Below are 25,429 nucleotides of genomic sequence, written 5' to 3' on the forward strand. Positions count from 1 at the left end.
CTCTTTAACTCAACGTATGTCGGTGTCAACAAGCAATCTAATTTATTCTCAGGTAAATAGTGAGGAACTGCTCCCACTCAAGAGAGCATCAAGAACTAGAGGATACAGGTTCAAAATAAGTGGGCAAAGGGAGTAGCTGTGATGTGATTTTTTTTTCCACCCAGAGGATGGTAGGAACTTTGTTCCAGACTCCAGAGGGTGGTGAAAACAGGTTCAATCAAGGGGTTTAAATGGGAATTGCATTGCAATCTGAAAAGAGAGAATGTGTAAGGCACGGAGTGGGACAAGAGAGGCAGACTTGATGAGCTAAATGGCCTCTTTCTGCACTCTACCAATTCTGTGATGCTGCCGAATTTGAAACATATGCATCCTTCCACACACTAAGCATGTCTGCAGCAACTGCCACTGCAGTAAGAGTACAGACACTGTTGTGTTAAATATTTGCACAGAAAAGACTACTGAAATTTCAAACAAATACAGCTGGAACATTTTAACTCTAGTATAATACAATGAATTGCCAAATTGACAACTTCAAAGATGTTTAGGCTCCATCTATCCATTAGAATAGCACAGGTTAAGATTGCTTAAGGGTATCTAACAGGAGTCTCTTATTTATACAAATGATAAGGTTTTCAGACTGATGCTTTTCCAGATATTGCTCCCACACCCAAACTATTCTCTTGGGTCTTCACATGGAAAGAAAGAACCAGTCAACATCAGGTCAGCTAATGTAATATTCATGGACAACAGTACATGTTGAAGACTGTTGGGATTTTGTCTAGCACTATACTGTGGCTGGGTCCAAATGACTAAACATCAATCTTACTTGTGCATGAGCAGAGTTCTGTACATAGTCAATGAAGACCATCTTCCAAAAAAAAAGCAGGTCAGTGTTGCTCTTAATTTCTTTAACTCTCTCCTATTTAGCAACTGTCTAGCTCCAATGTGAGACTCAAATGGCAAATTAAGTACAAAAGTTGAAACAAAATAAACATGTATAAGATATTTTATGTTAATCTTCACGTCTCCAAGAGCAGCTGAGATTGCAGTCAGTATATAGTGACAAGTTGGGTTAGGCTTGGTCTCATCACAAGCATAGATAGACCATGTCAATATTCACAGCCACTTGCTGAGTGACCCCAACTGCTGCTGAATTGTTAGCCATGGTTCTGTAACAGATGAACACAAAAGATTTTCACTTGCATTCCTGCGGAATGGCAAGTTGTTAGTGACCTCTGCTGGTTAACATACAAATCTACAGGGCCAGCACAATGCGCATGTTGGAAACTGCAACTAGGAGTCACATGGTGGCTTTGAGTACAGTACTTAAATCACAAAACATAAGAGTTGCAAAATGCAACAAGAAAATAATACTTTTGCAACGGTAAAATAATTATCCATTTTTGTATCCATAAACTATAGCACCAATTTTGAAAAGCAACTTGTAAGCATGGTATAGCACAGGAGGCTGCCATTCAGCCCACTGTAGCCATCCTAACTCTTCGAAAGAGTTATCCACCAAGTCAAACTCCCCAGATCTTTCCCCAGAACCCCACAGGAGTTTCCTTTTCAAGTATTTATCCAATTCTTTCTTGAAGGTTATTACTGAATCGCCTTCAAGTTGTAGTACATTTATTGGAAAAGTCTAGGTAGACTTAGTGTGCAGTAGCTGCAAACATGTTTAAGGTGCTGCAAACATGCTTAAGGTGGGGAATGATGCCAGCATCTTAAATTTTATCGTGGAGAAGGCTGGTTATTAATGTCATTCCAAGTTATAAAAATAGTTCATTCCAGAGCAAACAATTCACTGAATATTCTCATGCTGCTTATATGTATTATTTATTCATTCGCAGGATGCAGACATCAATGGCTAGGCCAGCATTTAATGCCCATCCTAATTGCCCTGCCAACCTAATTTCTCTCGTCTCTTCACATAATTGAAAACTCTTAGCCTTGTTAACAGTGTTTGAAATCTCCACACTCCTTCGAACACCTCAACATCCTTCCAAAAGGGTGGTGCCTAGAATTGGACACAATACTACTACAGCGGTCTAACCAGTATTTTGTAAAGATTTAGCATAATTTCCTTCTTTTGTACTGTTTTATCTTTATTTATAATTTGAAAGATCCTAAATGCCTTTGAAAGGCCTTCTCAACTTGTCCTAATGACTTGCGTACATACAAGTGTCACATGGAATCAGAATCGGAGAATCCATACAGTGCAGAAGGAGGCCATTCGGCCCATCAAGCCTGCACCAACAGCAATCCTACCCAGGCCTTATCCCCGTAACCCCATGAATTTACATTGCTAATCCCCCCCTGAAACTAAGGGGCAATTTAGCATAGTCAATCAACCTAAACCGCACATCTTTGGAGTGGGAGGAAACCTACACAGACAAGAGGAGAACGTGCAAACTCCACACTGACGGTCACCCAAGGCCAGAATTGAACCTGGGCCCTTGGAGCTGTGAGGCAGCAGTGCTAACCACTGTGCCACCATGTCGCCCTGTATCTGTATTTTTGCATCCAATATCTGTGCTAGGGCCCCAACTGTTCACATTATATATTAAAGATTTGGAACTAAATGTATTATCTCCAAATTTGCAGATGATACAAAGTTGGGTGGGAGGGTAAACCACGAGGAGGATGCAGAGATACTTCAGCATGATTTGGACTGGCTGAGTGCATGGGCATATGCATGGCAGATACAGTATATAATGTAGATAAATGTGAGATCATCCATTTTGGTAGCAATAATAAGACGACAGATTATTATTTGAATAGGTGTAAATTGAGAGTGGTGGATACTCAGCGAGACTTTGGTGTTCTCATGTATTAGTCGCTGAGAGTAAGTGCGCAGCTACAGTAAGCAGTAAAGAAGGCAAGAGGATTTGAGTACAGGGATAGGGATGTTTTACTACAATTGTATAGGGTGGTGGTGATGCCACAACTCGGGTATTTTGTGCACTTTTGGTGTCCTTATGTGAGGAAGAATGTCCCTGCTATACAGGGAGTGCAGGTCCGTCATATGAGGAGAGACTAAATCACTTAGGATTATATTCATTGGAGTTTAGAAGAGTGAGAGGGGTTCTCATAGAAACTTATAAAATTCTAACAGGATTAGACAGGGTAGATTCAGAAAAAATGTTCCCGATGGTGGGGGAACCAGAACTGGGGATCATCGTTTGAGGATAAGGGTTAAACCTTTTAGGACTGAGGTGAGGAGAAATTTCTTCACCCAGAGAGTGGCGAATCTGTGAAATTCACTACCACAGAAAGTAGTTGAGGCCAAAACATTGTGTGATTTCAAGAATAAATTAGAAATAGCTCTTGGGGCTAAAGGGATTAAGGGAGAGGCGAGGAGGGGGAAATCAGGATATTGAATTTGATGATTAGTCATGATCATAATGAACGGTGGAGCAGGCTCGAAGGGCCGAAAGGCCTACTCCTGCTTCTATTTTCTATGTTTCTATGTCAATTCATAATTTCACTATTTTTCTGCAACCATTTCCCCTAAGCACAATCCTCCCATCAGGAACTAGTTGCACCACTACTGTAGTCATCAATACGTAGATCATCTAACAATATATGCCAAGCAAATTGAACCTCCCCTCTCCCATTTTAAATAGAACACATAATAGGCTTGCAGCACTCCATCTGTTGGTAGAAATGGACATTGACAAGGCAACTATTAAGTAACAAATCTTGATCACTTGGAAGTTAAGGCTTGCTTCAAAGAACATTTCATAGAATCATAGAAACCCTGCAGTACAGAAAGAGGCCATTTGACCCATCGAGTCTGCACAGACCACAATCCCACCCAGCCCCTACCCCCATATCCCTACATATTTACCCACTAATCCCTCTAACCTACGCATCTCAGGGCAATTTTTAGCATGGCCAATCAACCTAACCCGCACATCTTTGGACTGTGGGAGGAAACTGGAGCACCCGGAGGAAACCCACGCAGACACGAGGAGAATGTGGAAATTCCACACAGTGACCCAAGCCGGGAATCGAACCCAGGTCCCTGGAGCTGTGAAGCAGCAGTGCTGACCACTGTGCTACCGTTTCACCCGTGCCATTATTTGACGAATAGCGAATAACTGTGAAATACTGTGCTCCCTTGCCATTATTTGACGAAAAAAACAAAGCATAATTCTGGTGATAATACATTGCTCAAGTAAAAGTAGAGTGCTTTTTGTATAGATATAGGGTCTTAAAACCAGCAACCCCAGGACCAAGTCAATGCCAGATTTCAGATCTTGCCTGTTTTTGGGTCGGATGGTTTGGGTCAGGTCAAGGGTCACAGAAAAAGAAAGGCACATGAAAACGATAACTATTCAATGCACAACCGCAGCATCTAGCCCAGCAAGCCAAAGCTTTTCACTGACCTAATAAAAAGCAAAAAGTGATGCATCACAGCTTTAAAAATTATCAAGTTTGGGATATCGCAACTGGATTTGAGACAATGTGCCTGTGATGCACTTCAAGTATAAAAAAAAGGCAATTTCTGGTCAATGAAAACTTCAGTGTGATTTCCAAACAGAATAATAATTAAATAAACCAGCTAATCTTCCATGATGTTGTTCATGCCAAGTCACAGCATGTGCTACTGGGTGATGTCTTAAGTGCGACAGGAATGCCAAAGGAAGTGTGCGCTTTAATGGTAGACTTTTAACATCTCAGAATATAATTTATATTTTAAAAATGAAATGGCCTGGCCATTTCATCTGAATTAGCTATGGTCAAAATTCCAAGTGCACGATAAAATCATATCCTGTACTTCTTCATTAGGCATTTTGTTCATGCCATATCTCAAGTGAAAAAGTTGAAAATGTAGCTGCAAAATTGACAATTACTTTGAAAAGGTTTTTCCACTGCATTGTCTACTTGCAATTTTGTGCATATCCTAATAAAAGCTGCTCAAGACCTTTGGTAATACATCCAATAACTTTGCCCCCCTAGATTATCTGAATCCTGGGGCTTGGGCTTTGCTCTTTCCCTGGAGCTTGCCCTGTTCAATCAGTCACTGGGTTCTGTTATTTTTCAGGACTCCAGCATTCACTTTCTCTGCTCAGCCTCGCACTCATATTAGGATCGCTCCTTCTACAGCTCCACAGTTTTCTCTCACTGTGATGCAACCACTATCAATCCAGCCACAAAAAGTGATGAATGTTTCACTTTGAAATTGCATTTTATGTAATTTAATTATCCTAATACTTCATTTATTGAATAGTTACTTACATAGAAGTAATAAACCTCCCATCAACGAAATGCAGGAATATAAATAAGGAAGATAAAATTCCCAAAGATCTGCAGGAGAAAAGAAACAGGGAAAATAAGCTTTTGGGAAATAGCATTTTCTTCAAATTTCCTTCAAACAGAAAAAAAGGCCAGTTGAACAAGCATTCCTGAAACTATAATAAACGAGTGCCATGATAAAAGTAAATTAAGAACAAAATAAACAAATGAGCACGTTGTTAAAAGTATTTACTGAAAATGTATCCCCTACGCCAGACTAATTTTTAAAGAACATTTAGAAGTGACAATATTGTGTTATTCCACAGAATTTTAAAACCAGATATTATAATAGTTTCTAAATAAACCTTATTGTACATACTTATTTTATGTATGTGCTATTTTAGGGCAGCTTTTGGAGTTCATATGAGTCATAACTCACATTATTTCTCCAAAGGCTCGTGAATGAAGCCCAGTCCATCACTCAAACCATCCTCCCATCCATTAACTCCGTCTACACTTCCCGCTGCTTCAGAAAAGCAGCTAGCAATATCAAGGACCCCACACACCCTGGACATACTCTTCCACCTTCTCTTGCCGGGAAAAAGATACAAAAGTCTACAAAAGTACCAACCGACTCAAGAACAGCTTGTAATAGCTCCATCCTCGGGTGGATGGAGCTATTACAAGGGGGCATAACTATAGGGTTCGTGGTGGGATATCAGAGGTAGGTTCTTTACGCAGAGAGTGGTTGGGGTGTGGAATGGACTGCCTGCAGTGATAGTGGAGTCAGACACTTTAGAAACATTTAAGCGGTTATTGGATAGGCACATGGAGCACACCAGGATGATAGGGAGTGGGATAGCTTGATCTTGGTTTCAGATAAAGCTCGGCACAACATCGTGGGCCGAAGGGCCTGTTCTGTGCTGTACTGTTCTATGTTCTATGTTCTAAGAACAGCTTCTTCCCTGCTGCCATCAGACTTCTGAATGGACCTAGCTTGCATTAAGTTGATCTTTCTCTACACCCTAGCTATGACTAACACTACATTCTGCACGCTCTCCTTTCCTTCCCTATGTATGGTATGCTTTAAAGCATGCAACAAACAATACTTTTTACTGTATACTAATACATGTGACAATAATAAAGCAAATCAAATCAAAAATTAGGGTGGGATTTTGATGGAATCAGGGATACTCCATCCAGGTATGCAGGGACCCAACTCTGGGATTCATGACCCCATTCACGGGAGTTCTGTTTTTTTTTTAAACCAGAGCCACTTAAAGGTGATGGTTGATGCAGATCATGAGCCAAGAATGCATAGAGTTTTGTGAGAGTCCAGACATCCAAGAAACTGATGAAACAGCTCCAGCCCAGGGAAAGCCTTGCTTGATTGACAGTTCAGGCTCTCTGATCTATTCTGTCACTAGCACAATGTATATTTACATAAGATGGAAGTTTTAAGTACTTGCAGTTTCTGCTGCTGATCCCTTAAAAGGTTTGGATGATTGATACTTTCATTGGGCTGCAGCAAAATTAGTTTTCTTTTAAAAGTGGCAAGTTATAAATGAATGAATGATGTTTTTTCCAAGTCTTGTTAACATATCCTACTGTCACTATAGGATTCATTGGTTCAATACAGAGTGTATAGTGGGTGAACGGATGTGGAAAAGCCATTGGCTGGCAAATAGCATACAAGGGGTTACAGGGGTGGTGTGGGAGCATGAGATAGCATGGCTAGGATATGGGAGTATGTGGGGGATGAGCTGGGACGTGCAGGGGGAGGGAGTTCAAGTGCTTTCGGGCTGTTGCTTGCTTTTTGTTGTTTTTATTATAACTGGAAGCAAGTCCCAGAGCACTGAGGTGGTTCACACCGTGGCTAATCCATCTAACCGACACACCTTGGGACACTAAGGAGCAATTTACCATGGCCTATGCACACAACTTGAACATCTGTGGGCTGTGGGAGGGAACCGGAGCACCCGGAGGAAACCCACACAGACACGGAGATAACGTGCAAACTCCACACAGTCAGTCACCCAAGGCCGGAGCCTGGGTCCCTGGTGTGTGAGGCAGCAGTGCTAACCACTGCGCATCACTCGCACATTAAAATTCAGGAAGATCCTTCTAACGGGGATTTTCACAGTAACTTCATTGCAGTGTTAATGCAAGTCTACTTGTGACACTAATAAATAAGAAAAACTTAAACTTAACTCAATTAGGTATCTTTGAAACACAGATTTGTTATCATTGTAGGAAAATGCAGTAACCAATTTGCACAGCACTGTCGCAAAAACAGCATAATCACATACAGGAATAAGATAAATGACCTGATAATCTGTCTCACAATTCACTGCCTCCAAATGGGAGATCACACAATTCCCATTCTATTATGCACAAGGCGAAGGCCTGGTGGTATTATTGTTAGACTATTAAACCAGAAACTCAACTAATGTTCTGGGCTCCGGGGCTCGAATCCCGCCACGGCAGATGGTGGAATTTGAGTTCAATAAAAAATATCTGGAATTAAGAATCTACTGATGACTCGGAAACCATTATCAAAAAAAACCATCTGGTTCACTAATGCCCTTTAGGGAAGGAAACAGAGTACAGAGAGAGTACAGAGGAGGTTTACCAGGATGTTGCCTGGTATGGAGGGGCTTAGTTATGAGAAGAGATTGGGTAAACTGGGGTTGTTCTCCCTGGAAAGACGGAGGATGAGGGGAGACTTAATAGAGGTGTATAAAATTATGAAAGGCATAGATAGGGTGAACGGTGGGAAGCTTTTCCCCAGATCGGTGGTGACGTTCACGCTAAAAATACCAGCGGGAGTTACTCCCGTTTTCCGCACATTCGACTAGGTTCAAGGTGAAGGGGGGGGAGGTTTAACACAGATATCAGAAGGACATATTTTACACAGAGGGTGGTGGAGGCCTGGAATGCGCTGCCAGGCAAGGTGGTGGAGGCGGACACACTGGGAACGTTTAAGACTCATCTAGATAGCCATATGAACGGAGTGGGAATGGAGGGATACAAAAGAATGGTCTAGTTTGGACCAGGGAGCGGTTCAGGCTTGGAGGGCCGAAGGGCCTGTTCCTGTGCTGTATTGTTCTTTGTTCTTATCTGGTCTGGCCTACATGTGACTCCAGAGCCACAGCAATGTGGTTGACTCTCAACTACCCTCTGAAATAGCTTAGCAAGCCATTCAGTTCAAGGGCAACGAGGGACGGGCAATAAATGCTGGCCAGCCAATGATGCCCAAATCCAACGAATGAATAAAAAGTAGCACTACGACAAGGATCTATTTAATAAAGCCATCTTTAGATTCAATATATTCCATTTCTTCACCCTGACTTTCAAATCTTCTCATGGGTTACCCTGCCCTGCAGCTCTTGGGCAACCCCTTCCAACTACAGCCTGTGCTCTTGAATTTCCTCCCCAGAACCTCGTACTGTGTCAGCTTACTCAATCCTTTCAAAAACAATTCCCAGTTCCCTCTTCAACTCGGTCATTGGTTGAGCTCTCAACATTACCTGCTCAGTGGAATGTGCACACTTCGGTAATATTACAGGACATGAGGAGTGCTACAGTATGTTGCAAACATCAGTAACGTGCCTCAGTCAGAGAATCAGCAACAGTTAATTTCAACTGTTACTGAAGACCCAAGGCTCATGGTCACACGATACAAAAATAACGATACCTATGACTCCTGAAATTTTCTTCAAAATGCAATACGCCACGATATACAATACTTGATAATTAATTACTATATTAACGAAAGGAAAAATTGTGTTAAATCAAGAAATACTTAATTGATTTAACCGAATAAACTCTGAACATCTGCAATTCTGAGTACAACTTTGTAATGCAGTTATATTGCACACCCTGCTCCAACAAGTTATGAATCATAGAATCCCTACAGTGCAGGAGGCCATTCAGGCCATTGAGTCTGCACCGACCACAATCCCACCCAGGCCCTATGCCCATAAATAACCCCATATATTTACCCTAGCTAGTCCCCCTGACACTAAAGGGCAATTTAGATGACCTAACCCGCACATCTTTGACTATGGGAGGAAACTGGAGAACCCGGAGGAAACCCAAGCAGACACAGGGAGAATGTGCAAACTCCACACAGACAATGAACCAAGCCGGGAATTGAACCCAGGTCCTGCGCATTGTTAGGCAGAAGTGCATTATGCATTGTTTATGCATTGTTCCATCACGAAGGACCTTGGATTCCGGGTCCATCGGACTCTAAAATCGGCCCCACAGGTGGAGGAGGTGGCTAAGAAGGCGTATGGTGTGCTGGCCTTTATCAATCGAGGGATTGAGTTCAGGAGTCCGGGGATAATGATGCAGCTATATAAGACCCTCGTCAGACCCCACTTGGAGTACTGTGCTCAGTTCTGGTCGCCTCATTACAGGAAGGATGTGGAAAAGATTGAAAGGGTGCAGAGGAGATTTACAAGGATGTTGCATGGATTGAGTGGCATGCCTTATGAGGATAGGCTGAGGGAGCTCGGTCTTTTCTCCTTGGAGAGACGTAGAATGAGAGGAGACCTAATAGAGGTATATAAGATGTTGAGAGGCATAGATCGGGTGGACTCTCAGAGGCTTTTTCCCAGGGTGGAAATGTCTGCTACGAGAGGACACAGGTTTAAGGTGCTGGGGGGTAGGTACAGGGGAAATGTTAGGGGTAATTTTTTCACACAGAGGGTGGTGGCCGAGTGGAATCGGCTGCCGTCAGTGGTGGTGGAGGCGAACTCAATAGGGTCTTTTAAGAGACTCCTGGATGAGTACATGGGACTTAATAGGATGGAGGGTTATAGGTAGGCCTAAAAGGTAGGGATATGTTCGGCACAACTTGTGCGGCCGAAGGGCCTGTTTTGTGCTGTAGTTTTTCTATGTTCTAAGAGGAAACTGGTGAGGAAAGGTTGAGGGAGCTAGGGCTGTTCTCTCTGGAGCGGAGGAGGCTGAGGGGAGACTTAATAGACGTTTATAAAATGATGAAGGGGATAGATAGAGTGAACGTTCAAAGACTATTTCCTCGGGTGGATGGAGCTATTACAAGGGGGCATAACTATAGGGTTCGTGGTGGGAGATATAGGAAGGATATCAGAGGTAGGTTCTTTACGCAGAGAGTGGTTGGGGTGTGGAATGGACTGCCTGCAGTGATAGTGGAGTCAGACACTTTAGGAACATTTAAGCGGTTATTGGATAGGCACATGGAGCACACCAGGATGATAGGGAGTGGGATAGCTTGATCTTGGTTTCAGATAAAGCTCGGCACAACATCGTGGGCCGAAGGGCCTGTTCTGTGCTGTACTGTTCTATGTTCTATGTTCTAACTTGAGTTTCCTGCTTGCGGCTTCTTGTCTTTTTCTGAAAAATTGTTCAGGCATCCCCATGACTGAAGTTTGTTTTTAAAAGCTGCTGAGTGGGGAATCGTAGTATGATGAATCTCATCATATGGGCGGCACGGTAGCATAGTGGTTAGCACTGCTGCTTCACAGCTCCAGGTGCCTGGGTTCGATTCCTGGCTTGGGTCACTGTCTGTGTGGAGTTTGCACATTCTCCTCGTGTCTGCGTGGGTTTCCTCTGGGTGCTCCGGTTTCCTCCCACAGTCCAAAGATGTGCGGGTTAGGTTGATTGGCCATGCTAAAACAATTGCCCTTAGGTGTCCTGAGATGCGTAGGTTAGAGGGATGAGTGGGTAAAATATGTAGGGATATGGGGGGTGGGCCTGGGTGGGATTGTGGTCGGTGCAGACTTGATGGGCCGAATGGCCTCTTTCTGCACTGTAGGGTTTCTATGATTCTATGATTCAAAATACTTAGTAAATCAACCTTCACAGTTCAGGAGCTACAGTTTCTGGCGGGCCGCAGGATCCCTACACATCTGCCGGCTAGGAAGTGGCCATACATGCACAGTTAAGAAAGAACTGCAGGGAGCAGACGTGAAGTTAAGCCGGCTTGTGAGAAGCCCATAAGATTCTAGATGGCTGCCAAATATTGGTGACTCTTTTCTGAAGGCTGTTGGAGCAGTGGTGTTCTGCTTGGCCCGTGCAAAGATCTGAAAGTGTGCTTGAACGGTGAAGCTAGAGTGTAAACGGAGATCGAGAGGAAATAAATCTCAGAAGATAAGACCCTGGAGGTGAATCCTTGTTGAAGCCATAAGAGTAAGAGCGACATTTGGAGAGAGTTGCAAGGTGTTCTTCAAATATGGAGATTAGAAACCTCTGAGAAAGATAGACTTCGAGTGAGACTGGTTGGCCCACGGTATGAGCAAATGTCTGGGTGGGTTGTTGAGAAATCTATGGTATCTGCTTGGGTTGCATCTATCATTTACTTTAGAGTGTGGTGTGGTTGACAACAGCTTGTCTGTTAATTCGCATATACCGCAGACTTACTGTAAATATTAAAGTATTAGATAGTTCTGGTAAATTGTTTTATCTTTCTGAATTTGTGTGCGTGTCTGTAAAGATATTGAAGGATGAAGAAATAGTGAATATCTAAATCATTTTCTTATGTTTGCCATGAAATCTTTCCAATCTTTTTATCTTGTGTAATATAGTTGATTTTTCTCGTTCAATAAATGTTTTGTTTGTCTTAAAATTCATCAGTAGACTCCTGTGAATTTGTTCAGTAACTTTCTTCCATGGTTTTTTTTTTAAAGTTAGGATCTATCAAGTCAAGTTTCACTCTGAGATCTGACTTAACTAGCATTATTCGCTAGGACTGTAACTGTAGACAGAGAATAGACCCAAAACAGCATAAAAATCAATCAAAATTTCTCATAGTTTTCCAGGTCACTTACCATACAAAGATTCCATACTGGCAGCATCATTGTCTATCAGAGCAGAAGCCACCCAGACTATTCCCAAGATAAGCAGTGCGAGAAGAATAAGCATAACTAAAGTCTCCAGAATGCGTGCCTTAATTCCCTGAAAAAGAAAATGGACACAACACACTGAAATCTTACTGTAGTTCACATGGCTGAAAAGAAAGGGAATGGTACAAACATGCAAGACATGGATGCCATAAGTATTATAATTAAAAGTTGATGCTATATGTGCACACCACAAGTACAACACTCTGTATCTGAAACATGCTGAGTCAGATTACACTAGTCCAAGCCACAATGTCATCTGTACGAAATTTAAAATTACAACTTGATCTGTGTCTATGCTGTTTGAGAGATACAAACATTCTCTTTGAAATGAAGAACAATTCAATAGGCCTGTGGTGTTTTCAATTTCAGTGAGCAGTAAGTACGGCTCAAACAAAGAACATTTTCCAATCATAACAATGCACAAATCTAGGACAGCAACTGGAAAGTAGGTAGTATTTCAATCCAATAAATGCCTCACTATTACAAGGACAAGCACTTTCAGTTCTTACTTTGCAGAACAATTCCAGAATATAAACAGAAATTAATGATGTTTATATGGATTTCAGTAAGACATGTGACAAGATCCCAAATGGCAGGCTGGTCAGAAAAGTGAGATCTCACGGGATACAGGGGAAGGTGGCAGGTTGGACCCAAAATTGACTCAGTCAGGAAAAAGCGGGTAATGGTCGATGGGATGTTTTTGCGAATGGAAACCAGTTTCCAATGGGGTTTTACAGGAACACTACCTGGGGGCCCTTGCTGTTTGTTGTATATATCAATGATTTAGACTTAAATGTGGGTGGCATCATTGGGAAATTTGCAGATGACACAAAAATTGGCATGCGGCTGTTAGTGAAGGAGATAGCTGTTAGTGAAGGAGTGACAGTTGGTGTCTCAGTGAGGGAGTGCTGCTCGGGCTGCAGTGGAGAGTGACAGTTGGTGTCTCAGTGTGGGAGTGCTGCTCGGGCTGCAGTGGAGAGTGACAGTTGGTGTCTCAGTGAGGGAGTGTTGCTCGGGCTGCAGTAGAGTGTGACAGTTGGTGTCTCACTGTGGGAGTGCTGCTCGGGCTGCAGTAGAGTGTGACAGTTGGTGTCTCAGTGTGGGAGTGCTGCTCGGGCTGCAGTGGAGAGTGACAGTTGGGGAAGTGTGGGGAAGTTTTTTGTTTTCTTTTTTTCTTGCTGGTAATGGCTTCAGGGATGGCAGTTCAGGCAGTATGCTGCATCTCCTGTGGGATGTATGTGGTGAGGAAATCCAGTAGTGTTTCAGGAGATTTTAGTTGTAAGAAGTGCATTAGATTGCAGCTTCTGGAGGAGCGTGTAAAGGAGCTGGAGGGGGAGGTAGAGGAACTCCGCATAATTCGGGAGGCGGAGGTGGAAGTTGATAGGAGTTATAGAGAAATAGTAACTCCTAGAAATGAGGCTTGGGTCAATGCCAGGAGGAGGGGTAAGAAGCAATCGGGAAGACAATCCCCTGGGGCGGTTCCCCTCCATAATAGGTTTTCGGTGCTGGAGGCTACAGTTGAGGAGGAATCAACTGAGCATAGAGAGCAGATCTCTGGGGGTGAGCCGAGTGAGAAAGCTCAGGTGGTTAGGGGCTGTAAAAGACTGGGCCTTGTGATTGGGGACTCCACAATTAAAGGGACAGATAGGAGGGTCGGAACTAAAGGTAGGGACTCAGGGTTGGTGTGTTGCCTACCAGGGGCTGGGGTCCGGGATGTGTCTGACAGGGTATTCAGGACTCTTAGGGGGGAGGGAGATAAACCACAAGTTATTGTACATGTGGGGACACACGACATAGGGAGGATAGGGGAAGGGGATATTAGGCAGGGATTTATGGAGTTGGGGTGGAAACTAAAGGCCAAGACTGACAGAGTGGTTATCTCTGGACTCTTGCCTGTACCACGGGATAGTTTAGAGAGGAATAGGGAGAGGGAAGGTTTGAATTCATGGCTGAGGGGATGGTGCAGGAGGGAGGGGTTCAGGTACTTAAGCAATTGGGGCTCGTACTGGGGAAGGTGTGACCTCTATGAGAAGGATGGTCTACACCTTAATCAGAAGGGGACCAATATCCTGGGGGGTAAATTTGCTAAGGCCATGCAGGGAGGTTTAAACTGATTCGGGGGGGGGGAGGGATCCTGAGTAGTGGGGCTGAAAGTGAGGGATGCATGGATGGGGACTGCAATGCACGGCATTGCAGAGGTGGGGTGGAGCAGGGTTTGAAATGTGTATACTTCAATGCCAGGAGTATTCGCAATAAAGTGGGTGAACTTGCAGCGTGGATCAGTACCTGGGACTTCGATGTTGTGGCTATTTCAGAGACATGGATAGAGCAGGGGCAGGAATGGATGCTGCAGGTCCCGGGGTTCAAATGTTTTAGTCGAAGTAGGGAAGGAGGTAGAAGAGGGGGAGGGGTAGCATTATTGGTCAGAGATTGTATCACAGTGTCAGAGAGGAGGTTTGATGAGGACTTATCTGTTGAGGTAGTATGGGCGGAGATTAGAAATAGGAGAGGAGAGGTCACCCTGTTGGGAGTCTTTTATAGACCTCCTAAAAGTTCTAGAGAGGTTGAGGAAAGGATTGCGGAGTCAATCCTGCTTAGGAGTGAAAGTAATAGGGCAATTGTTATGGGGGATTTTAACTTGACTAATATTGACTGGAATTGTTATAGCTCTAGCTCGTTAGAGGGGTCAGTTTTTGTTCAAAGCGTGCAGGAAGGTTTTTTGACTCAGTATGTAGACAGGCCAACTAGAGGTGAGGCTATATTGGATCTGGTGCTGGGAAATGAGCCAGACCAGGTGCTAGACTTGGAAGTTGGTGTGCATTTTGGTGATAGTGACCACAATTCGGTTACGTTCACCTTAGTGATGGAAAGGGATAGGCATGAACCTCGGGCCAATGGTTTTAGCTGGGGGAAGGGTAATTATGAGGCTATTAGGAGAGAATTAGGAAACATAGGTTGGACTAGGAGATTACAGGGACTGGGAACGTCCGACATGTGGAGTTTTTTCAAGGAGCAGCTACTGCGAGTCTGTGATAGGTATGTCCCTGTCAGGCAAGGAGGAATTGGTAGGGCTAGGGAACCGTGGTGCACCAAAAAAGTTTCTTTGTTGGTTAAAAAGAAAAAGGAGGCTTATGTTCGGATGAGACGTGAGCACTCGGGTAGTGCACTAGAAAGCTTTAGATTGGCTAAGAGGGAGTTGAAGAGCGAGCTTAGAAGGGCTAAAAGGGGACATGAGAAGACTTTGGCGGATAGGGTTAAAGAGAATCCTAAGGCGTTCTATAGGTATGTCAAGAACAGAAGGTTGGTTAGGGCAAGTTTAGGGCCAGTTATAGATGGCAGAGGGAAGTTATGTGTGGAACCGGAGGAGATTGGTGAAGCATTGAACCAATATTTCTCTTCGGTGTTCACGCAAGGGGACATGAATATAGCTGAGGAGGACACTGGGTTGCAAGGGAGTAGAATAGACAGTATTACAGTTGATAAGGAGGATGTGCAGGATATTCTGGAGGGTCTGAAAATAGATAAATCCCCTGGTCCGGATGGGATTTATCCAAGGATTCTCTGGGAGGCAAGAGAAGTGATTGCAGAGCCTCTGGCTCTGATCTTCAGGTCGTCGTTGGCCTCTGGTATAGTACCAGAAGATTGGAGGTTAGCGAATGTTGTCCCATTGTTTAAGAAGGGGAACAGAGACTTCCCCGGGAATTATAGACCGGTGAGTCTCACTTCTGTTGTCGGCAAGATGTTGGAAAAAATTATAAGGGATAGGATTTATAGTTATTTGGAGAGTAATGAATTGATAGGTGATAGTCAGCATGGTTTTGTGGCAGGTAGGTCGTGCCTTACTAACCTTATTGAGTTTTTTGAGAAAGTGACCAAGGAGGTGGATGGGGGCAAGGCAGTGGACGTGGTATATATGGATTTTAGTAAGGCGTTTGATAAGGTTCACCATGGTAGGCTTCTGCAGAAAATGCAGATGTATGGGATTGGGGGTGATCTAGGAAATTGGATCAGGAATTGGCTAGCGGATAGGAAACAGAGGGTGGTGGTTGATAGTAAATATTCATCATGGAGTGCGGTTACAAGTGGTGTACCTCAGGGATCTGTTTTGGGGCCACTGCTGTTTGTAATATTTATTAATGATCTGGATGAGGGTATAGTTGGGTGGATTAGCAAATTTGCTGATGACACCAAAGTCGGTGGTGTGGTAGACAGTGAGGAAGGGTGTCGTAGTTTGCAGGAAGACTTAGACAGGTTGCAAAGTTGGGCCGAGAGGTGGCGGATGGAGTTTAATGCGGAGAAGTGTGAGGTAATTCACTTTGGTAGGAATAACAGATGTGTTGAGTATAGGGCTAACGGGAGGACTTTGAATAGTGTGGAGGAGCAGAGGGATCTAGGTGTATGTGTGCATAGATCCCTGAAAGTTGGGAATCAAGTAGATAAGGTTGTTAAGAAGGCATATGGTGTCTTGGCGTTTATTGGTAGGGGGATTGAATTTAGGAGTCGTAGCGTTATGTTGCAACTGTACACAACTCTGGTGCGGCCGCACTTGGAGTACTGTGTGCAGTTCTGGTCCCCACATTACAGGAAGGATGTGGAGGCTTTGGAGAGGGTGCAGAGGAGGTTTACCAGGATGTTGCCTGGTATGGAGGGGAGATCCTATGAGGAGAGGCTGAGGGATTTGGGATTGTTTTCGCTGGAAAGGCGGCGGCTAAGAGGGGATCTTATTGAAACATATAAGATGATTAGAGGTTTAGATAGGGTGGATAGTGATAGCCTTTTTCCTCTGATGGAGAAATCCAGCACGAGGGGGCATGGCTTTAAATTGAGGGGGGGTAGTTATAGAACCGATGTCAGGGGTAGGTTCTTTACCCAGAGGGTGGTGAGGGATTGGAATGCCCTGCCAGCATCAGTAGTAAATGCGCCTAGTTTGGGGGCGTTTAAGAGATCCGTAGATAGGTTCATGGACGAAAAGAAATTGGTTTAGGTTGGAGGGTCACAGTTTTTTTTTTAACTGGTCGGTGCTGTAGTGTTCTATGTTCTATGTTCTATAGCTGTCGACTCCAGAATGATATCAATGGTTTGGTTCAATTACATTCAAGTGGCAAATGGAATTCAATCCAGAAAAGTTTGAGGTAATACATTTGGGATGGGCAAAGAAAGCAAGGGAATACTCAATGAATGGGGAGATATTGAGAGGGGCTGAGGAAATGAGAGACCTTGGAGTGCATGCCCACAGGTCCTTGAAGGTGGCAGAATAGGTGATTCAGAAAGCATATGGAACGCTTTCCTTTTTGGGCGAGATAGTGAATGCAAAAGCAGGGATGTAATGATGGACAAAATGCTCGTTAGGATGCAGCTGGGATTTTGTGTACGGTTCTGGTTAACACATTACAGGAAGAATGTAATTGCTCTGTTGAGAGTGTAGAGGAGATTTATAAGAAAGTTGCAGCTATCAGGAGAGATTGGATAGGCTAGGATTGTTTTCCTTAGAACAGAAGAGGCTAAGGGGTGACCCAATTGCGGTGTACAAAATTATGAGGGCCCTAGACAGGATAGTGAGGAAAGACTTATTTCCCCTAGCTGAGGGATCAATTATCAGGGGGCATATATTTCAGGCGATTGGTAAAAGGATCAATGAGAACAAGACGAAAAACTTATTTACCCAGAGGGCATCTAGAATTCACTGCCTAAGTTGGTGGTTGAGGCTGAAATGCTCAACTTATTTCAAAAGGCGCCTGGATCTGTATCTCAAGTGCTGTAACCTGCAAGGTTATGGACCAGGTACTGGGCTGTGGGATTAAAATGCACAGACACGATGGGCAGAATGGCCTCTTTCTGCACCATAACTTTTCTCTGGTTCTAAGTTTTCAGCCAAAATAGCACTTGGATTTGGATTTATCTCTACAGTAGTGTTTTTTTGTTAAATATGTCACAGTTCAGCGCTGTTTCAATATTTTTCCCCCATAAGGAAGTTTTAGCCATTAGCCATGTTAAAATGTGCCTTTTTAAGTAAAGGTTTGCCTAAAAGGGGTTAGTATCCCAAGAAGAATTGGTGTTGCATTGTACATTGATCAGCAACTGAGAAGTAATTATTACAGGATGGGCAGTTGTTTTACGCAGATTCCAAACAACAGCTAATTCATGAGCTATATCTGATTCTTCAGGAAGCTACCTAGCACAGTGCTGACAAATTATTTTGATGTCTACTATCCTTTGAACAATGGCTTGTGTGCTGATATATGTATGATTGGTTCCACTTTGTAAAAAAAAATTTTTTCTTGGTTTGTGGGACATGGGCATTGATGGTGGCCAACATTTATTGTCCATCCCTAGTTGCCCTTAGGTGGTGGTAAGCCGCCTTCTTGAATCGCTGCAGTCCAAAATATTTTGATACTTACTCTTCTTTGAACAATGGCTTGTAAAATGAGGACAACAACAAAAGAATGCCAACTGAAAAGCAAAACACTGCAAAGTGAATGAACCTCTGTCTTGAGCAGCAGCAATCCAGGGCATAGGGAGGTTGTGCTTTTAAAAGGAGTTAGTTTATCCAATGAGATGGGCTAAATTAATGAGTTCTTTATTTTTACAATGTTAGGTAAAGAAATGTTTGACAGATCGATTGTACCAAGTATCTCTCCACTGTGATATCCTGTTTGCCAAATATGACAGGTTCTCATCCCTGAACGATGACTACAATGTTTCCTGGTTGTATCTCTCAAAAGGAATTGCTACTCCAGTATGCTACACTACTGACATTCTTTATTCAAAGATCCTTAGACAGCACCTTCCAAACCCAGGTGCGTTGGCCATGCTAAATTCTCCCTCAGTACCCGAACAGGCGCCGGAGTGTGGCAACTAGGGGATTTTCATAGTAACTCCATTGCAATGTTAATGTAAGCCTACTTGTGACACTAATAAATAAGCTTTGATACTTATCTAGAAGGACAAGGGCAGCAGATACATGGGAATACCAACACCTGCAAGTTCCCCTCCAAGCCACTCACCATCCTGACTTGGAAATGTATCACAGTCACTGGGTCAAAATCCTGGAATTCCCTCCCTAACGGCATTGGACTGCAGCGATTCAAGAAGGCAGCTCACCACCACCTTCTCAAGGGCAACTAGGGATGGACAAAAATGGCCAGCCAGCGACGCCCATGTCCCACAAATGAATTTTAAAATTTATACAGTAGAACCAAGCGTGCATACATCAGCATACAAGGGCAAACTTTTATTGTACTTGAAATGAATATTCCAACTTGCATTATCAATTGGAACCAAAGGCTATCTCAACAAAGCACTGTAAACTGCATTGTTGCAAAACCAATCATACAAAGTTATAATGTATACATGGAATAAATTTGCTGTATAACAACTTATTAGTTCAAACAAACATTTACTAGGATGTTATCGGGACTTGATGGATTGAGTTATAAGGAGAGGCTGAATAGACTGGGACTTTTTTTCTCTGGAACGTAGGAGGCCGAAGGGTGACCTTACAGAGGTCTATAAAATAATGAGGGGCATAGACAAGGTAGTCAATATCTTTTCGCAAAGGTAGGGGAGTCTAAAGCTAGAGGGCATAGGTTTAAGGTGAGAGGGGAGAGATACAAAAGCGTCCAAAGGGGCAATTTTTTCGGAGGGTGGTGAGTGTCTGGAACAAGTTGCCAGAGGTAGTAGTAGAGGCAGGTACAATTTTATCTTTTAAAAAGCATTTAGATAGCTACATGGGTACGATGGGTATGGAGAGATATGGGCCAAATGCGGGCAATTGGGATTAGCTCAGGGTTTGTTTTTTTTAAAAAGGGCGGCATGAACAAGTTGGGCCGAAGGGCCTGTTTCTATACTGTAAACCTCCATGACTCTAACTCCTCGGCTGAAACGTTTGTTGCTTATCTGAATTGAACAGGACTAACACATTTGCGCCCACTATCTTATGACTATCGAAAGCAACAGGCATACTTCAGCATATGGGACCTCAAAATCCATTCGCAATCTCCAATTCAAACGTAGCATAAACACCAGAAGATTCATCAACACTAATGGTCGGTCGGACTGCATTTTCACACACTTATTTTTAAAAAGTGATAACAAAATTAAAACTAAGATCATATATTAAATGAGAAGTTATAGCAGAAAGACTGATGTTTGCATTAGTGAAAAATATTAATTTACAGCAGTAATAGATGGTGATCAAATCTTGAAGAAAAAAAGTCCCTAAATGACTATATACATTCGCTTTAAACCATATAATATTGCCAAAAACCATCAGTGCATTGCATCCATGAGATAAGCATGGCACACAACACAGTGCATGTTGATATTTCTTCACTCAGTTTTAAGTCTGTGGAATTCTCTACCACAGAAGGCTGTGAAGGCCAAGTCACTGAATGTATTCAAGAGAGATTTTTTTTAAAGATTTTAATGGCATCAATGGGTATGGGGAGAAAGTGGAAATATGGAACTGAGATCACGGATCAGCCATGATCATATTGAATAGCGGAGAAGGTTTGAAGGCCTACTCCTGCTCCTAGTTTCTAAGCTTAGAGTCATAGTCATAGAGTCAGAGGTTTACAGCATGGAAACAGGCCCTTCGGCCCAACATGTCCATGCCGCCCTTATATTGTTTTTTAAACCCCTAAACTAATCCCAATTGCCCGCATTTGGCCCATATCCCTCTATACCCATCATACCCATGTAACTATCTAAATGCTTTTTAAAAGATAAAATTGTACCCACCTCTACTACCACCTCTGGCAGCTTGTTCCAGACACTCACCACCCTCTGTGCGAAAAAATTGCCCCTCTGGACACTTTTGTATCTCTCCCCTCTCACCTTAAACTTATGCCCTCTAGTTTTAGACTCCCCTACCTTTGGGAAAAGATATTGACTATCTACCTTGTCTATGCCCCTCATTATTTTATAGACCTCCATAAGGTCACCCCTCAGCCTCCTACATTCCAGGGAAAAAAGTCCCAGTCTATTCAGCCTCTCCTTATGACTCAATCCATCAAGTCCCGGTAGCATCCTCGGTAAATCTTTTCTGCACTCTTTCTAGTTTAATAATATCCTTTCTATAATAGGGTGACCAGAATTGCACACAGTATTCCAAGTGTGGTCTTACTAATGTCTTGTACAACTTCAACAAGACGTCCCAACTCCTGTATTTAATGTTCTGACCGATGAAACCAAGCACGCCGAATGCCTTCTTCACCACTCTGTCCACCTGTGACTCCACTTTCAAGGAGCTATGAACATGTATCCCTAGATCTCTTTGTTCTGTAACTCTCCCCAACGCCCTACCATTAACTGAGTAAGTCCTGCCCTGGTTCAATCTACCAAAATGCATTACTTCGCATGTGTCCAAATTAAACTCCATCTGCCATTCGTCAGCCCACTGGCCCAATTGATCAAGATCCCACTGCAATTGGAGATAACCTTCCTCACTGTCCACCATGCCACCAATCTTGGTGTCATCTGCAAACTTACTAACCATGTCCCCTATATTCTCATCCAAATCATTAATATAAATGACAAATAACAGTGGACCCAGCACTGATCCCTGAGGCACACCACTGGTCACAGGCTTCCAGTTTGAAAAACAACTCTCTACAACCACCCTCTGGCTTCTGTCAAGAAGTGGAGATGCCAGCGTTGGACTGGGGTGAACACGGTAAGAAGTCTCACAACACCAGGTTAAAGTCCAACAGGTTTATTTGGTAGTTAAACCTGTTGGACTTTAACCTGGTGTTGTGAGACTTCTTACCGTGTTCTGTCAAGAAGCCAATTTTGTATCCATTTAGATACCTCACCCTGGATCCCGTGAGATTTAACTTTATGCAACAACCTACCATGTAGTACCTTGTCAAAGGCCTTGCTAAAGTCCATGTAGACAACATCAACTGCACTGCCCTCATCTACCTTCTTGGTTACCCCTTCAAAAAACTCAAACAAATTTGTGAGACATGATTTTCCACTCACAAAGCCATGCTGACTGTCCGTAATCAGTCCTTGCATCTCTAAATGCCTGCAGATCCTGACTCTCAAAATACCTTCCAACAATTTACCCACTACAGATGTGAGGCTAACTGGCCTGTAGTTCCCAAGCTTTTCCCTGCAGCCCTTTTTCAACAAAGGCACAACATTTGCCACTCTCCTATCAAGCTTCTATCATGGAGGCACATGCTTTGGATGCAATTCTTGGTTTAAGCATATGAAATTAAAGGGGCTTTCTTCAATTTGGGATTTTTTAAAATAAAAAAACAATTCACCACCTGAAAAAAATTGCCCGAGTGCAATCAAGAATGCAGTTACTCATCTGGTCACAATCAACATTTCAGGGGTTGGTGTTTCTTCCAAGAGGAACATTGTGATGCTTTCTTGTTCTTTGCTCCCAAAACTTCCTTTTCCCAGGATAAAACATGTATCTTTCTGTGGCCCATTAAATAGTGAAAATTCCCAATAGCAAAGGTAAAATATTTTAATTTATTGACACCTCCTTTTCAAATACCTTCCAAAAACTCTTTTACTTATCATTTGTATTATTCCAAGTTATTATTACACCAAATATATTACATTTTCCCTCTTTGTTTCTATGGCAGATGTTAACTGCTCTCACTACATCACTGCAAAAAGGAAGTTTTTCCTCCATTGTCTAATCCCCAAATGACAATTAAATGTGATATCTGGATATGACACTTGAGGTGCAACAGCTCAGAGGCCACACATTCAGTGTGACACTTTTGAAAGGTGTCTAAACACAAAATTTCAGATGTACAGAATGCATGAGAAAATTGCTTTCCTCCCAGAGATAAAATCGCAATCTCTCATTGGTGCTCATGAAAAATTATATATTTTGACAGATACTTATTTGCTAAATATCAAAATGCAAAATGAAAGATGCTATTGCCTAATGCACTTCAAATCTCTGAAGTCATTCACAATCATTTATAGTCTGGCTTTATAAAATAGACATGCTGGCTTCAGCTTTCAAATTAAAATTAAGGAAACACTAAATAGGAGAAGTCAGGCATGGTTAGCCTTGGTTTCACTGTACGTCAAAATTAATTTGGACAGGAATCTCATTCCAGAACACCAAGATATACAGAAAATTACAATCCATAACTTGAGAATGACGTGAATAAACTTGTCATGACTCGACAAAATGAGAAATGGCCAATGAAAGATAAGCAGCTTGAAAATGTTGAGCAATGCAGTTTGTTCTCCTAATGCAGATAACACCCAAATGACTGTATACAATAGCTCTAAAACAAGTGCTAATAATATTGTCAAAAACCATCAATGTCATTCAATTAAATACTCTCATTCTCAAAACCATCCTGTCTTCAGCACATTATTTCCTCTGATTTATAGACCCTCAGAGACACTGCTGACTGTAAATTACTCAAAGTGGAGAGAGAGCTTTTACTGCCACCATTAATCAGCCACAGATAAATACACGGGAGTAAAACTCAGCCAATTGCCCAGCTCTCCATTAACTGCTGTAATCTGGAGTTGGAAGGTCCCAAGAGGAAGCCTCCTATCAGTTCATCGCTCACATGTACTTTAGTTAAAGACACACCAGATGTCAAGCTTACTTATTAGTCTATCCTTCAACCAAAGCAGTGTTGCACTGTGTCAAAGATGAAAAGCAGACTGCTACTGTTCATATTAAAACATCAGAACGGTGAATGACACTTTGATGACATATTTCCTAATGAAGCTTTCACACAAAAAAAGTTAAATCTCTTTTACTTTAATATTATAAAACCACAGTTATGTTTTTATATGAATATAAATAAGCTTGAAAAAATGCAGCCGGGGGTGGGGAGCAAAAGAGAAAGAGAGCTGGTCATCAGGTGACTGGGCCTGAATTACCAGTGGCATTTGTTACCAATACAGTATTGATGATCCTATAATAGTCTACCTTTGTAATAAACAAAAGAAAAGACAACATGATGAAAATTAACCTTGGACAGATTTAACATTCAACTTGCAATTTAATGCAAATTACTAGTGCAATCAATATCATTTTTTCCAAGAGTTTTTAAAAATCTATTGCTTGAAATACCAGTGAAACAAAATAATCTTGAATTGAAACAGCAATGGCAATTGGCAATGCTATATCAACCAATCCATATAGAACCTAATACTTTGATGCATATTTTAATCAGCTGAAAAACTGAAGGAAGAGATGGGCAATTCTTTAAAAAAGATGCTGAAAATTGTACTGCTACTGAGACAAACAGTGGCATTTCAATATGCCATACTCATATGCAACTTAATACATTATAGAAGGAAATTATAAAATTACAATTAATACAACCGAGGCACAATGCCAAGAGGTATGCACTGCAAAACATAATCAAGGCTGGCTAGTTATGAACAAGGAACTAGTGGTTGATGATGCAAAGTTTGCATTTCAAAAGCTTGGAGGATGCAAGCATAGTTCCACAATTAAAATTCTAAGATAAAGCAGTTAGATTGGACCACCAGACGAGGAATACAGTTAAATATCGTCATACGAGTTCTGTCCAAAGGTCCTTAGCTCCATGTGTCTGTCTTTTGCCAGTTATTAATTTCCAATAACTTCCAATTTTCAAGCCATTCAGCATTGAAATTTTCTTCCTTCCTGTTCTTCCTGGAAATCTTTCCTTCACAGCAACTCCTACTAGGCTATTTCCTCCCAAAATGTGCCCAGTCTCCCTGCCTATTCCTAATTACATTCAGCAAATTTCTTCGTTCAATTTCCTCAGCATTTGATCACGTTACTTTTTCCATCCAGCTCATTCTTTACATTTTCCTCCAAAGCCACATTTCAAAGGTTATTTAGCAAGTTGGTCTCCTTGTTCCATGAAACTCGCATCTGTACAAAACAACAAATCAAGCTCTTGAAGTTGCTTCGTGAGCTGTTTATTCAACTTTCCAGTTTTTTTTAAAATTCTTTCATGGGATGTGGGCATTGGTAACTGGGGCAGTATTTATTGCCCATCCCCAATTGCCTTTGAAGGGGCATTTTAAGAGTCGACCACATTGCTGTGGATCTGGAGTCACATGTAGGCCAGTCCAGGAAAGGATGACAGATTTCCTTCCCTAAAGGACCTTAGTGAACCAGATGGGTTTTTATGACAAACGACAATGGTTTTGTGGTCATCATTAGATTTTAATTCAATTCAAATTTCACCATCCACTATGGTGGGGTTCAAACTGGGGTCCCCAGAGCATTACCCTGGACCTCTGGAATACTAGGTCAGTGACAATACCACCAAGCCATTGTCTCTTGACACTAAATACAG

General features: G+C 42.4%; 1 protein-coding gene across 7 annotated transcripts in view; it reads right to left on the reverse strand.

Annotated features, from left to right (window-relative positions):
- The window catches only part of lmbr1 (limb development membrane protein 1), a 217,929-nt gene that overhangs the window by 109,650 nt on the left and 82,850 nt on the right, over positions 1-25,429 (reverse strand). For all 7 annotated transcript variants that reach the window (XR_013499892.1, XM_078232320.1, XM_078232309.1 and 4 more), the window contains 2 exons: positions 12,060-12,186; positions 5,248-5,316 (listed from right to left, as the gene is read on the reverse strand). Coding sequence is in view for 6 of the 7 variants with exons in the window: in XM_078232320.1 (XP_078088446.1) it covers positions 5,248-5,316; positions 12,060-12,186 (196 nt within the window). In the remaining variant the exon portion in view is untranslated. The remainder of the gene's footprint in view (positions 1-5,247; positions 5,317-12,059; positions 12,187-25,429) is intronic.

The sequence above is a fragment of the Mustelus asterias genome, chromosome 2, assembly GCF_964213995.1.
Source record: "Mustelus asterias chromosome 2, sMusAst1.hap1.1, whole genome shotgun sequence".
Lineage (NCBI taxonomy): Eukaryota > Metazoa > Chordata > Chondrichthyes > Carcharhiniformes > Triakidae > Mustelus > Mustelus asterias.